Consider the following 16,188-nt stretch of genomic DNA (forward strand, 5'->3'; position numbering starts at 1 on the left):
AGAGGCTATCATCACCACCAAGTGCCAGATCTGCGGCAGACATCGGCAATGATGGTTCTCCGTTCATTCCATTGTTCAGATGCTCTTAACACTTTTACTACTGCAAGCCGCATTATGGGGTCAACTTACAGCATGCCAGAAATCCTGTTACACAGTCACTGGGATGGTTTTACAGCATATCATAGGTCATGCTGACAACTGTCAGGTGTACAATACTGAACAAAGTCCGTCTCAATTGTGTCCAAACATCACACCTTTGCACAAACGTTCCACTGTTTTTAATCATGTGTCAGAAGACTTATCTGTAAGTCTTATTTGATTTCCAAAACAGCTACAGCCTTCAAGATATTGACACTTACACATAGAAATGAAAGCTCTGAGGAAAAAGTAAATTTATCATGTTGGAAGAAATCAGCAGGTAAAATTACAAAAGGTTGGTTTGTATAGAGTAGCACTTCAGAGGTGACCTTTGTGTGTTGAAAGTGATTTCAAACTCATGTTATGGAGACTTTTGTCCAGCTTTCCATCATCAACTCTCTGTGCCGATATGCTTCTTATTAGCCCAATGACAAATGTAAACCATGCTGACAAAATGAGTTTCTTCTCAGATTTTAGCCTTATGGACATAGACGTGTCAAATTTATAGGTTGAGTTTTATACAATTTATTAGCCTAGTAAGAACTGATAAGAGACATGATAAATTGAAGAAAGTGATAAAGTGCTATGAGCTGCAAATCTACGAATCCAACTCCTCTGTGTCAATTTTTAGATGATATCTCCAATCTTTCTCTCATTGCGAGAAGAGACTCATTTTATCAGCACATTTCACAAATAAAGATTGTCTGTGTGCAGGTGGTTGCCATGGGCTTTCCTCTTGAGATGGCACGACAAGCTCTGGAGAACTCCAACGGCGACCTTCTCCGTACAATAAATCTGATGTTGGAGCGTGCTGGCTCTCTGGCTGCATCAACCACAGCACACAGTGCAGTCTCCTCTGGGTCGTCAACTTCAAATTCTTCGTCCACCTCTTCGTCTTCTTCCTGCTCCACAGGTAAAGCTTGTACATGTACAGTCTAGACTGCACATGGTGTAGTTAGCACAAATCAGAAATCTCTTCGTGCTGTACGAATTTCACTATCTGTGTGTTTTAAGTACGGTACAAAAAACATTAATGTAAGAATTAGAAAAAATTCAGGACTTGGGAAATCTGTTCGCTCTATGCGTCTTTTGCTATATGCATGCCAGAGTATACTTATATTCTGACAGCGTTTTTGTCTTTGTTAATCTGGGTGTCTAGTAATAATAATGACAGTCAGTGTCAATAATAATGCACCGCCATATTTAAAAGAATTGCTGACCCAGCACGTTCGATCCAGACAGCTGTGGTCATCAACTGACACTGCTTAAAAAAAGAAGTTCCAAGCTGAAATCCTAGTCATTTTGGTGAAAGATCTTTACCGTTTACTGACCCTAAAACATGGAAAACCCTCCCACAAAAATGGAGAGACATAGAAAATACTGAGAGGTTTTTTTTCCAGCATTTTAAAACAAGTCTTTTTAGATCATGCGTACCGTCTTGTCTTTTTCACCTCAGCGAATTTTTAAATATTTTTTTACTTTTAAATATCTGCATTGCCTACTTTAAATGATTGTACAGCTCAGAGCTTGTTTCTGGACGAGATAGAATGATAAATGCTATTTAAGACCTGAAAGCAACTGTAGCAATGAAGAAGTAACGGTCTCTGTTTAGCTCTGTCAATCTATCTTCAGTGTTTGACAGTCTATAATATGTCATGAAGAAAAAGACAGTCTATGCTTCTACTTTAACCAAAGATTTACCATAATCCATTAAACATCCTGCTGTCTACACTTTATAATCTTGTACTATACAGTGGAAACCTGGTATATATTATAACAGGGATGGTGGGACCAGAGAAAAAGTACTGTTATATCAGATCCCTATTAAATCAGAAATGTAAGGGAAGTAAGCTTTTGTGGACTTATCCAGCTGTATTAATCTTGGGTAGTTTCCCTTGCCACAAGTACCCACGAACAGCACACCGCAGCTCTGTCGAAGCCATGTGGCAGGCCTGAGCATGACTCATTAGGCGTGCATGTAGCTAGGCTTAGATTAGATCGAAGTCTGCAACACACCCCAGCCCTTTCTCGCTTCACTCGCTGCGTGTGCTTGCAGTGGTGTGGCTTGTGTGGGCTTGCTCCATCACTACGTTACACTCACTCACTCTCTCTCTCTCTCTCTAACTTTTTACACATTGTTTATGAGCCTTTGTCCCTGCTATAACTGATTGGGCTCCGATGAGGCCCTGTAGTGTTATTGCCGATAACTTTTAATAGAGACAAAGAGTAAGAAAAAACAGGGATTTAAAAAAATCCCTGTTATTACCGGATCCCTGTTATAACCGGGCCTTTTATATATGGTTTCCACTACATATTTTGACAACTTTTAACTGCCTGTACTGTTATTATTAGAATACTATTGGAATACTATCAGAACACTGATAATGTATCTGCTTAAACGTTATTATTGTGTATAATTGTTCATTTAAATCGTATTTCATGTGTGTATGCCTGTGGGTCTTTTCGTGAGAGCAAGTATAAACTGGTATGTTATCTGTGTAGCATTTTTGTGAAAGGGAGGGTGTCGGAGAGAATGTGTGTGTGTGTGTGGTGAAGTGAAAGACCAAACCAATATTCAATGTGCCAGCGTCTGGACAATAAAGATTGATCTATTTTATCTACTTATTGAAAAAAGCTTTAATTATTTTATATGATAAGTCAAAATTCAGCAGTGTCAATGTTTGCTCCGATCACTACAACAACAATTATGGAGATGTACAGCATGTGTAATATTGGTGGTCTGCACTCAGAGTTGTAAGAAATTGAGCTTCAATCTGAAATAAAGTTGAAACTGTCATAGACAGCCACCCATTGTCGAAGAGAAATGTAGTTGTCTTAGATAAGTGGAGGTCTTATACAGTGCCATTTTACAGTAAAAAAAAATATGCAAGGGAGAAAATGAAAATCAGCCATTTGTACTGGTGATTATCGTATAGCGTTAGACCAGCTTTGACTGTACCTTTCCTCCTCAGAGACACCGGAGGAGAAGAAGGAGCGACTGAGGAAAGAGAAGGAGGAGTTGGACTCCCTGGTGCAAGACATCAATAGGGACGAGAATGACCATCTGGACCTGACCTTGACCGAGGAACGTGAGGCTCTCGGTGTCTACCAGGGTTTGCTGGACAGTGTGGCTGTCTAGACCTAAGCCAAGGGAACAAATCGAGAAATCAATGAAGTCTGAGGGAGCATATTATACTGATCGGTGTAGGACTCTCTGGTGTAAAGGTATCAGTTATAATTAGAGCTTAGAGTTGAAAGAGATTAATAAAGAAAATAAACTTTTATGTTTCACGTGTTGGGTGCAGATCTTTAATCTTGTGGGCTTTGGCTTGTTTGTTATGGTACAGTGAAACATCGTACATAATGAAGTCGCGAGGCCAAACATTCAATTTCATTGACTCTTCTTAGTGTTTGAATAGCAATGTGTGCTACAATTTGCGTTGCAGTATAGGTTCTAGCTTTTATGGCAGTGCTTGGTTCCACAGCTTAGCCTGCAATTCAGTACATAGTTCTTTGAGCCAGCCTATCATTGTTCAGTAGCCGGTGGGGGATATGATTGTTTGTGATGCATCTGCATCTCTGCTGACATTCCACACACAGAATGCTTGTGTCTACGCCCACCCTACACCCACCTCTCCCTAGACGCACATAGTTACGGTTGACATGTGCTGACCCCCATCTGACCTCTCCTGACTCCGCCACATGCTAAAACACAATATGCCTTGTTTACGAGTGGGTCAGCTTGTGATTGGTCATATAAGAAGGGCACAATGAGCTGGGTTAAGCATGTAACGATCTATTCATTGTGCCTGTGTAATCAATTGTCCACTGGAATGGAATATATTAGCCTTGTTCCGGGAGAAAAATGCATAAAGCCACATATCAGCAAGGACTGTTTGCCCAGCAAATGGCTTCTTTGAATCCGAGTTGACTCATTTATGTCAGTTGAATCCTAGTTATTGTGTTGATTTTGATGAATTAAAAAGATGGGAAAACCACCACCTTTTGTTAAAACCGAGTTTTGTTGAATCAAAGTTTGTTAGGGGGCTCTCATGGTCTAGACGTTAAGGTGTTTGCCTCTCATTCAATAGGTCCCGTTTTCGAATCCGGATAGCGATATAAATTTTCTTCCCTAAAATTTTCTTCTTTCATTTCTTTTCCTGCTCTTTAACAATGTTGTGTTGTCTGCTTGTCTTCACATTCTGCCCCCACCCTCTCACCCCCTTTGCCGCCTCCTCTGAACTCCTGACTCTGTTTGCGGCCTTTCTACTGCTACTCCTAGGCTCCTTCTTACTGCTGTCTTTCAGCCACACCCTTGATCTTATGGTAGGAAAGATCTACACCCTGCATTCTGGGACAAGGGCGAAAAGTCTCAGAGTCCCGTGTTCAAGTTGGGCAAGTTTAAAGCCCCTGTTACACGCAACGACAAATAGTATCAGATTCGTCGTACGAGAGAACAGTCCGTTTTATCGAAATGTGTTGTCTTTTTACACGTTCCAATCTATCGTCCAGTTTTCTATCGATTGAGGAGATTCTTCGTCATAAAGCCGGCGTGTCTCTTTTTGCGATGATGGCAGTTTGCCTGCTCTCTCTGTGAAGGTTTCGAGCTCTAAAGGTGAACACTGCACCTCTAGATCACCAGAGCCCCCCCCCCCTGTACATTTTAATTTAGCAGAACAGTGTCTTTAGAAAAGGGTGGCCATACTGTAGGCCTACCGTGTTGTGTGTAGAACCGGAAACTATGACTTGAGTGCAGATGTGCAACGCACCAAGTGACCTTGATGCACAGCATCACCCTTGACGATCAACTAAATAATGAAATTGTTCAAATATATATATAATAACGCTCCAAATCAGGTTCTCTGCGAGCAAGTTTGCTTACTTTGAGAGACTGATTCCGAATATGAAATCAGTTTTTACCTACGATAATTATTTAAAACATTTTGAGCCATGAGTTTAGTTCTGCGCGGCGGCAAACTTCAAAGTGAATCTACGTCACAGCGCGTCTTCCCCCAATCTGACCATGATCGCATGAAAAATACCAAGCAGCGTTTGATTTCTCGACCGAGTCTCCAAACCATCATTCAATTGTCCAAATTTTGTGGTTGCCCCTGACGATTTATCGTATGATCGCTAGATCGTCCAGTTTTTGTACAATTTATCGTTACGTGTAACCGGGCCTTTAGATCCCTTGATGGTCCAAAATCGATAAGGGTAGGCTTTGGACGCGGGCAAAATTTTAAATTTCCTACCAACTGAAAATGTTGAATGTGTCCCGCACACTCATATGATGACCTTATGCAGTTGCGAGGGTTGTATAACACTTACCAACAAAAAAAAAATTGTTTTTTATCCGAGTATCACTCTCTGACTAAGAGTAGTTTAGTACAGTGGAAACCTGATATAACAGGAATGGTGGGAGTAGAGAAAAAGTCCTGTTATATCCGATCTCTGTTAAATCCGAAATGCAAGGAAAGTGAGCATTTGTGGACTAATCTAGCAGTAGGCTACTTATTCATGGGTAGTTTCCCTAGCCACAAGTACCCACGAACAGGAGTTTTAGTTTTAGCACCAACATCAGAAGAGCTTGGACCACAGCATAGGCATCGGGTAGTCTCATCTTCTTTCGATCCAGAGCAAACTTTTCATTGGAGTATGCTTCCACTGTCTTCTCTCTATCCTTGTAATGGTGGGAATTGACCCTTGTGGAATGTCGAACTGACGACAAATCTCTGCCTGTTGAGCTTGCTTTTTGTCAACAGTCTGGATTATTTCGCATTTTTTGTCTATTGAAAGTCATTTTCTCTTGCGCTTGATATCGTTGGTGACCATAATGAAAGAAGTAGGCTTAGATCTAGGCCGACCGGTCGTCCTCTCTCTCTCTCTGTCTCTCTCTCTCTTACTTTTGACACATTGTTAACGAGCCTTTGTCCCTGTTATAACTGGTTGGGCTCCGAGGAGGCCCAGTTACATGTATTGCCGATAACTTTTAATAGAGACAAAGAGTAGAAAAAAACGGGGATTTAAAAAATCCGTTATTACCGGATCCCTGTTATTACCGGGCCTGTTATATATGGTTTCCACTGTATTTGTGTATCAGTATTATCAACACAATTTGGTCCTGTAAGTTTTGGGGATTTTTTTAACAAAGGGTACAAATTTCTTCAGATTGTGAAAGGAGAGGGGATGCCTTATGGCTCTGTCTACAGGCCTTACCTCTGTCTTCATCTACCTTTATACAGTCGATTCTGCTTGTGAACTTGCCGGAGTTATCTTTTCTCGGGTCTCAGCACCTCTTCGTCTTTAGAGATCCAAACGACTAATTTGAAATTCGGATGAGTTGACCTTTGCTTCCACTCCCCCAAAGACATCAACTCGTCGAATGTGTCAGTGTCTCAGTCTCAGTCAATCACTGTCATGTTCTTGGTATCTGTCTTTGTTTCAGTCATACCACTGTCAGTGACGGTGTAAGTTCTACTTCTTTCCACTCCTTCAACTTCAACAGTAATCTTATGTCTGTAGTACACTTATGACTTCTTCCCGATCACTAAATGATCGTTAATAATAACCGCATATATATTGTCCATGCTCTACAGCATTCTTTAACTCCTTTCCAATTTATATAGCCCTAGCAAACCCTAGATCACTCGAAAACATTCTCAGCTTCTCAGTAAGCAAACCGTGCAAGCTACCATTTCATAGGTGCTGTCACACTAACATACCAACAAAATCTTTCACTGTCCATGACCCCTTCACAGAAAAAGACTAGGACAATATAGAGGATTTTTCAGAGCATCCGAGCAGAGAAATGAGTGAGTGGAGGGCCATGATCACTGATGTTCGTTTCGAATCTGGCATTTGGGAAAAGAAGAAGCCTAACAGACTGAAAAATATGTGAAGCATTGTGGTGACATCAGGCGCTCCTTAAAAAAAGTGAAATCGAAGAAAACCATACTTTTCCGCCTGTTAAACAATTTTAATCAACTTTTCTGTTTTGGACTGTACACCATTTATGTCAATTTAAAAACACATTTCTGTGTCCATTATGCGGAAAGACGATCAAAGGCACAAAAATGTACATTTATGTTTCCAAAGACTCTAAAGCTTTGGAAGTCACCAAACTTTGGCGGCCATTCGCTTGCTAATTTTACCTCTGAAACCAGGTGACCCCCACCTCCTTCAATCGCAGATATCTTGACTTCTTTTCAAGATGAATGGGCATTTCTTCTCACCAAAAGAAAGACAAATGAACAAGCTTTTAGACTATATCAATAACTCAATATGCCCAAAAATTGACAAGCGCCTATTTTCACCACATCGAAACACATTACAATACCACCCTGTGTCTATCTCTCTCTACAAATAACACACTACCAGTTCAGATTTCAGATTTATTATTTCAACTTTTGGGCAATGCATTCAACCCATTACAAACCATTATCAACAATCCAAAACGCCTACAAGTATAGGAACTTTCTATAACCAGAACTCTCATTTGCGACAAAACCGTCTTTTGTCAGGAGAGGTTGTGTCGCTTTGACGGACACATCTTAACAAATTTTTCACTGAGCTAAGGTTAAAACTGATGCTCTATTTGAACAACCGATTTCTCGTCAGTTGGTATTTGGTTTGATGGACTGGAGGCTCTATACTTTATCTAAACAGAAAACATTTCCAACAAAATAAAGAGTGGTCAACAAATGAGGATATCTCATCTATAAAGGGGTTTTTTTAATGCTGATAAAAATTTCTGGAGAGGTACTGAGCTATAGTGTAATAATGCTCTTTGTTTTCCAGCAAAACAGAACTGTAGGGTTCGATAATCTGACCAAAGGTAATTGTTTGCCAAATTTTTTTCAGCAATTGGTGAAACAAAGAGACCAAAGAAAAATCTCCAGTATCCTCCATCTTGAAACTTGCTTCATGTGTCTTACCACATGTGACCTTCAAACCTGCTAAACACACCATAAAATCACACCAGTAAACCAGGAAGGAAAAAATGACTCAACAATAAGGGTACATTTTTTTCGCTTTTTACTTAGATAGTTCTAGATTTCACAAAAAGTCACAACAAAAACAGCTAAAATATTGAAGACTGCTGGCTCACAGAAACTGTGAATTCTGAAAACAATAAAAGCAGCAAAAGTTAGAGCATCATGAGACAGTAGGGAGGAGACGACAGAACCTGGGGACACACAGCACCTGGCACATCGCCCGCCATGCGCCACTTGGTCCTTTCCTCCCGTGACACAGCTACTAGAGATGTCGCGGGGAAATAAATAGTCCTCATCATCTTAGAGTTCACGTACAAAGGGCAATACACGTCAGGTACTGCCAAGCCAACCACAGAAACACTGACAAGACCAACACCCTGACCGCAATACTACTAGCAACCGAATTAATGAGGGAGTGAGTGTATTGAGAGAAATTGTACTTAACTGTATTTTGTGTGTGTTTGTTTGAATGAAGAACAATCTTTCGCTACAAAATGAGTACTATCACGTTTGTGTGACACTGGCAGAACAACAATTTACAAAAGGAAAACAGAGTACCAAAAAAATACAAATGTCAGACTAAAAATTAACAAAAGGAAAGCCAACACACACATTCGTCAAGAGCAACAAACAACCAACCAATGCACACAAAGACCAACAATAACATTAAGTACCGTAACTGATGCAAACAAAAGATAACAGACAGCCTACATACACAGACCAAAAAATGAGTAACAAAAACAACCAGCCCACGTAGGCGGAGACGCACAACAAACAGTCTACACACACACATACACATATAAACAACTAGAGCATACAGCCAACACAAACACACTTGACCAACAACAACAAACCAACAGCCTAAGCCTAAACACTAGTGGTACAGAAACAGACTAAGGAAACCATCATCCTATGGATGAAACCACAGCTGCTTCTTTCTCTAGTCTGTGCCGGGTCGTGTGTTTATGGGTGAGTGAATGGTGTGGGAGTACATCAACATGTCTTAATCTCGCTTTTTTTTTATAATCAATATAAAAAAAGCAAATGCCATCCAAGTCGTTAAATTAAAAATGATAACGATTAAAAACAAAGTCACACTAGTGCTGAAGTAAAACCAAACAAAAATGTAGTTCGTATCACAGACAAAAATGATTTAAGCATGGAGTAAAACGATGTGGATAGGGCAAAACAAAAGTGGGGGTTGGGAGGGAGAAGACTATAAAGGGGGGACAAAATTGAGTAGAGGTCATTGATACGGCTGTCGGACACTGGTAAATCATGTACTACCAGCTCCTCCTCAAGCACGTGCATCCTTGCAGAACAAATCTTTAACGTGTGGGGCCGGCTTTCTTCACCCTAGTCCCTCTCCCACCACAACCACCTTGGTCTCCTCCTCCTGACTGAGTTCTCGACACTCAAAAAGCCCCACTTCAATAACAACATCATAGAAAGCACTCACCTCCGCCATGTTCTTTGGGACCAAAAAAAAATACACCAAAAGCGGAGCCATATCCTTGGTCACTTAATACAGGATTTGTTCTTAAAGAGGTTAATAAAACCGATCATAAATCTTAAAACAACAGTAAAGGGAACTTTGCACAAGATGGGGATTGGGAGAGGAGGAAGGGGCATGGGAGAGGAGGAAAAGCAGAACAAAGCATCAGTTTGGGGAGAAGGGAGGGGGATGTGGCGGTTACGTATGGAGGGGGTCGGTACAAAGAGATGATGTCAACAGTACGTGTCCACCAGTCAGGTAAAGCTGATGTGAGCATACACCCCAATTCCCCCCTAGCCACCATCACTGAGCAGGAAGCCACAGAGAGAGGAGAGAGAGTGGGGAAGGGAGAGCATATCATGCCATTTGATACAATACAATATGGTACATAGAAAAACCAGAAATGGAAAAGCAAATCTACATTTGTACAAGATCATACCATAGAACAGTGATCCTGACTACTTGTCCCCGATACATGTCCTGTATCATGGCAGAGTCCTAGAAAAACTTGGTCACAGCTCTATAACCTCAGCACATGCACGCAACGTGCCCCCTCTGTACAGCTTGCAGCCATGACGGTGTGTCTACACCACTGCAACATCTCGGCGTCAATGACAATGGCTACACTGATACAACAACACCGAGCTCACAACACAACAGCTTTACAATAATCATAACAGTGATAATAATAATCATAGTGATAATAATAATCATAGTAATTATAACAATCTCATCATTATTAAGAATATGATAATGATGATACTCAACATGATGGATACAAGTAGACAGCACTTAAAATGCTGGGGGGTTGCTACAAATGGTAAATCCAGATGGCAGGTGGGGGAGGGAGGAAAGGACGAGTTATACAGCTGAGTAGTCAGAGAATTCTCTTTGCACCAGTTCCATTTACAGGAAAGAAATAGAAAAACATATTGCGAGGGTCAGATCCAAGCTCATGAGTACAGCAAGTGTCGGCAGAAAAAAAAAACAACAACAACAAAAACAACCACAAAGTCCAAGAGGGAATCAGGAGATGTTGGGGGGGGGGGGGGGGGGGGGTTGGACAAAAGTCGAGGAGGAATTCCCCCATTTGCACATGACAATGCGTCGTCGACTATATAAGACATGGAGTCGCCATATTGCGTCTGCAAGGACATTGCGTCTTCAACACGGACATTATGCCGTGATATTGCGTTAAAATAGGACATTGCGTCATCAATGCGGGACCGTGTGCCAACACCGTCAACACGGCACAAGCAGCAACACCACAACAGGGTGACCGCCCTGGCTCAGACTTGTGTACACCCACAAGGGAACCAGACGTACACATACCCCTTAAGAACTACACGCATGGATTCACATCATAGAATTTATATATATATATATAATAATATATATAGTCAGATATATAGATAGATAAAATTAATGTACAGATTCAACATACTCAACATAAAAGTCATACAAAGAATTATCTGTATGTCAGAGAGAGGCCCAGAGGTAGGTGTATGCCTGTGTCAGTGTAAGTCTGTCTGTGAGTTCATTAGGGTAAAATGTCTCATCTCATCTCATACTCCTCAATACCTTGCATTTCAGCCAGAAACTGAAGCCAACAGGGAAGGGGGACTCCCATGACGCTGAAATGCTTCAGTAACAAAAACCAGGCTACGGGGTAATAATAACCTTTTGTTATGAGACTGGTAGTATACGTATGAATAACGAACACATTCGTTCCTACTTCGCAGAGCATCAAAACTTACTTAAATAAGAGCTTCTTGTTAATGACAGCTGAACTGAATTTGCTTACATAGATAGTCACATTCTCACAATTACCAGAGATGATTGACTTTTGCTTCAAACTTTAAAAAAAAAAAAAATGCTGATATCATCAAAAAACAGAAAAGACGGCTGTTAATCCAGCATTTTGCCAAGACTTAAAAATTATATAAAAATGATTCTCCACCTGTTGACAAATACATACACACACAAATACAAAACAGCTCAAGTATTGCACATCAAAGTCTCCTAGACACGAAGGACAGTGTCACGAGACAAGACTCTACTACCTCCACCTTCTGCATCAACAATGCTCAATCATTTTCTGTCAGTGACATCTTTATACAGTTGCTGACCAGCCCTGGTAACCAGTAACGTGTTCACAATTGCTCTGACTGGTGCAGGCAACAATCAGTAGTTACAGCTAATGGCATTCATGCTCCAACTCAAATCTATCCACTTCGCAAACTTTTTTTTCTTTTTCTACTGTCAAATTTACGACCCCCTCCCAAAGAGCCCAAACTGACATCACAACCCCCTGGGGTTGTTTGTGAGGGGGACACCGGTATGTGATTGTAACTCGCTGGTTCTGCTCTACATTTATTTATGCAAGATTGTCACAATGTGAGGAGGAAGGGTATGAACTGATATGCAACATACAAGAAGATGAATACAGATATATATAATAATCTTATCTGTGCAGGAGATTAGGGCTTACTGAGTTACTACCAAGTCTCAAGACTCCGAGCGGGAGTAGCAACTGTGACAGTTCAAAGCAGGGAAGAGGCAGCTTTATCAACTACTACCACTGCCACATGGCAACATATACAATAAAGCCGAAGGCCACCTAAGACACGTCTTGTTCAGGGTTTGGTGACAAGCAAAGCATATGGGCAGAGGCTTACATCTGTGTTGGCATGTATGCATGAGTGTGTATACACCAGATGCCTACAGCATAAATGAAAGCCAAGCTACAATGAGGAGAACAAGACAAGATTAAGATACAGCACTAAAGCACTCTCAGCAACAGACCCACTGCCACAGCCACCCACTCACTCCCCAACAATACAGTTTGTCCAAGGACACTCCACCCACAGATATCAGATCTACAATCTTCACTGATAAAAAAAACCCAACATTCAGTTCTTGTCCAAACATCCTGAGCCATTCCCTTCCCCCACCCCCACCTGACCTCTCCTAGTGTGACTAGTATTATCAGGGTAAGAACAAAAGGCATGAGTGACCCCCTCACACCAACACCATCTCCACAATGGATTCCTTGATGATCTCCCCAAAGTTCTGACCCACTGAACCTCTATCCTTGTCTTCCTCGCTGCTGGGGGATGATGAAGATGATGACTGCGTGGCTGAAGAAGGGTATGAGCCTCCATCTGCCTCCCTCTTGTGATCTTCAAAGTCCAGGTCTGAGTCTGCTGTAGCTGAGACCGAGCTCAGGCAAGTATGTTGGCCACCGTTCCCTCCCTGTCCCCACTGGCACTTCCCATCGGGCAGCCCAGCACCATTGTCAACATGAGCACCACCGTCAGCACAATCACCAGCATTCCCAGAGTTCCCCTCAAGGCCCGTGTGCTCCGTCGTCCCGCCTGTGGAGCGTGTGTCACCCCCATCAATGCTGGAGTCACTACTGGTCACAGCCTCGGCGGTCACAGACGGCCCATTGGCACAACACTCACTTCTGGCCCCTGATGTAGCACACACACTATCAAGGCTGCTGTGGCTCAGACCATCCAGTGAGGGTGTTTCTTCCTGCTGGTCAGCAGAGGTGGCAGTGGAGTCGGCCTGTGTCACCGGATCCTTGCTGACCTCTGTTGAGGCCGACTCACTATTTGTTGCGTCAGACTTGCAGGCCATAGTGGACTGGTCTGTCCCAGAAGGGGGCGACTCTGCAGCGTCAGGGGGAGTGTCTGGCGTTGCTGCAGATGTTGTGGATGAGGAGACCGTGAGCGGGTCGGAGGAGAACTGCAGGCAGGAGGAAGAGGAGACATGAGCTGAGTTCACTGGTGCCACTACCCCCATCTGGGCTGACAAAAGCGATGTCTGGCCAGTGTTGTGAGCAGCCGTCCGGCAGCCACCCTCGTCCTGCGAGGCAATATGCTTCGCACATGCAGCAGCGGTAGAGCTGGGCGGCGTTGGGTTGATGAAGCCATCATAGCCAGGCATTTCCCGTGGAGCCACAAAGGAGGAAGTGACAGCATTCTCATGACTAAGCTCAAACTGCGATAGTGTGGTTGGGGCATCTGTAAGTGTGTGGGCAGCCACATCCCGTGGGCCATCCATGTGAGAGGAGATCCCCGGGCAGTGGGCAGCTAGGCGGTCGCGGGTTGTGCTTGTCATGGTTGCATACGTCGTTGTTGACGAAGCTGATGAGGATGACGAGGGGGAGGAAGAAGAAAGTTGTCCACTTCGGCTGGGAGTGTCAGAGACAGTGAGGGCAGATCCCTGAGCATCTGTGGCGGAGCTGACCACAGCAGCTGACAGGCTAGAGCTCCCTAGGCGAAAACATTCTGGCAGAGTATGGGCTAGTGTATGGGGCAGTGTGTTGGCCAGGGTGGGGCTGACCAGTGGTTGTGTCCAGCACGAGGAGAGTGGGGCCGTGTGCAGAGAGTCATAGCTGGTGACGTTGCCGTTGCTGCTATGGCTGGGTGTGGTGGGGGCTCCGAGAGTCTCTAAACAGCTGGCGGACGGCGAAGATACAAAGCGACTGTTCCCATCTGGGCCCGCTAAGTAATCATGGCCACTGGCCAAACTGTCTGAGGGAAAGCACTGAGACGTGGCCGCCTTCAGTTTGTGGGGAGAGGTCGGCACATGGTGCGAAACGTCCAGCTGGTCCCCAGTATGAAACTTCAGAGGATATCCAGCGGCCATGCGGTTTGGGAAAGCCAGAGTGTCCTCTTCTAATCCCACTGCCGACCCGTCTGTGGTCATGGCAGGATGGAGCAGACTGTTGGCCGAGATCCGTGCAGTCTCACCAAGGCCTGCGTCCTGAGGCACCGAATTTGCTGAACTAGCATCCAGTGGGGCCCTTACTGTGGCAGTGGGGCCGTCCTGCAGATACGGGGACCCCTGCAGCGGCTGACTGCTGGTGGTAGGGGGTGCGCCGGGGGACAGAGGGGGAGGCTGCTGCAGTGTTGGGGGCAGCAGTGGGAGCTGAGGGCCAGACATACGCACAACAGGGGCTGGACCGTCACTGGGAGCGGGAAGGTTGCGGACACAGCTCAGGTTGAGCAGTGAGCTTCCACTAGACATTGGTGAGGCCTCGGCATGACCAGTGGCCAGAGGTGGGGCAGGGGAAGGTGTACCCACCAGGCCCGAGGAGAACAGGGGGGAGGGTGTCACGCGAAACTTGCCTTGTGGACCACCGCGGGTCAGGCTGGCAAAGGGTCTGGCATCCAGCGACTGAGCGGTGCCGCTGTCAGAGAGGTCTGTGTATGCACTGTCTTCATTGTCAAAGTACATGGAGCTGGTGGCCTCCCCCTGATACACTTCTTCGTCTCCGTCATTGAAAAGCAGCATGTGCTGACTGTGCTGCTGCTGGGTCACGGCTGCAGGGGAGGCCGGCGGGTGAAGCAGGGAGATGGCCCCAGGGATGTTGAGCTGATGGTGCTGCTGCTGCTGTAGCTGTTGCTGCTGTAGCTGCTGCGCCGCACTGACAAAGGCTGGGGCTGACATGGCTGCTGATATGACCCGTTGCTGCTGCTGCTGCTGCTGCTGACGCTGGTGTTGTGAGACCATGGAGAACTTGACATCATGCATCATCACGTTGCACATGTCTGTGTTCTGGCAGTCGCGACAACTCCCGCGCTCGTTGCTGTTGAACATGTTCAGGTCGATCGACTCCTCCGTCTTGCTCTTGAGACGACCCTTAAGAGGAGGCTTGCAGCCGCTACCGTCAGCGCTGCTGCTACTACTGCTGCAACTGCCATTGCTGAGAGGCCCCTGGCTGCTATGACTGTCCAGCTGAATATTGCAGCTGCTGCTGTTGTTGGTGCTGCTGCAGCTGCCATCTTGCTCCCTCTGCACTTCTCCCTCCTCCTCCTCCTCCCCTGTTCCGACCACATCCACATGCCCACTTACATCGGATGAGGAGTAGGCAGACCCATTGTCAGCATCCGTCAACAATCCAGAGGTTAATGTCTCAGAGTCCTTGCGCTCCAGTTCCAGCCTCATGAGGGTGTGTATGAAGTGTGTGCGCACTCGGATGGGGTTGAACTCAATCCTACCAGAGGCGTTGCCACAGCCGTCTTTGGTGCAACCACAGGGGAAGGACAGGCGGTCAACCTGGCACTGGATGCCTGCAGCGCTGCACGAACAGGTGGCCGGGTCGCAGAACAACTGGCAGTCACAGCCACACACGTTACGTGAAACACGGATGTCCCGACACTCATCCTTCTCCTCATTGTCAATCTTTTTCACCCCAGACGTCCTCAGCAGCACACGCCGTTGTCGGATCGGCAGCGGCTGCAGGAAGTAGTAGTCGTCGTAGTCACTATCGCTCTCACTGCCCGAGGAGATGTCATCATCGTCATCATCATCAGGGCCAGGCTCAGCCGGGTGCAGTGCAGTACTGTTGCTGAGAAGAGGCGAGGGGAACATCTTGCCCTGGCGACGTTGCTCTTCCAAGACAGCCCGGTGGATTCGTTTCTGCTCCTTGGTGTACTCGGAGAGGGAAAACTCCTTGGTAAACGTGTGCTTCTCTGACATGCCTGAAGGGGAAAACAAGGGACTGGACATTAGACCATTAAACAGAGAGAGAGAGAGGGAGGGAGA

At 44.8% G+C, this 16,188-nt stretch overlaps 2 protein-coding genes across 2 annotated transcripts in view; one reads left to right on the forward strand and one right to left on the reverse strand.

Annotated features, from left to right (window-relative positions):
• The window catches only part of LOC101858237 (NEDD8 ultimate buster 1), a gene marked incomplete in the record, with an annotated part of 27,637 nt that extends 23,491 nt beyond the window's left edge, over positions 1 to 4,146 (forward strand). The window contains 2 exon segments of the mRNA XM_035973567.1: positions 853 to 1,051; positions 3,111 to 4,146. Of these exon segments, the coding sequence (XP_035829460.1) occupies positions 853 to 1,051; positions 3,111 to 3,277 (366 nt within the window).
• Positions 4,147 to 8,155: 4,009 nt separating this feature from the next.
• LOC101857764 (pneumococcal serine-rich repeat protein) overlaps positions 8,156 to 16,188 on the reverse strand; it is a gene marked incomplete in the record, with an annotated part of 33,298 nt that continues 25,265 nt past the window's right edge. Inside the window, 1 exon segment of the mRNA XM_005112813.3 lies at positions 8,156 to 16,126. Within this exon segment, the coding sequence (XP_005112870.2) occupies positions 12,649 to 16,126 (3,478 nt within the window).

The sequence above is a fragment of the Aplysia californica genome, unplaced genomic scaffold (assembly GCF_000002075.1).
Source record: "Aplysia californica isolate F4 #8 unplaced genomic scaffold, AplCal3.0 scaffold01425, whole genome shotgun sequence".
Taxonomy (NCBI): Eukaryota; Metazoa; Mollusca; class Gastropoda; order Aplysiida; family Aplysiidae; genus Aplysia; species Aplysia californica.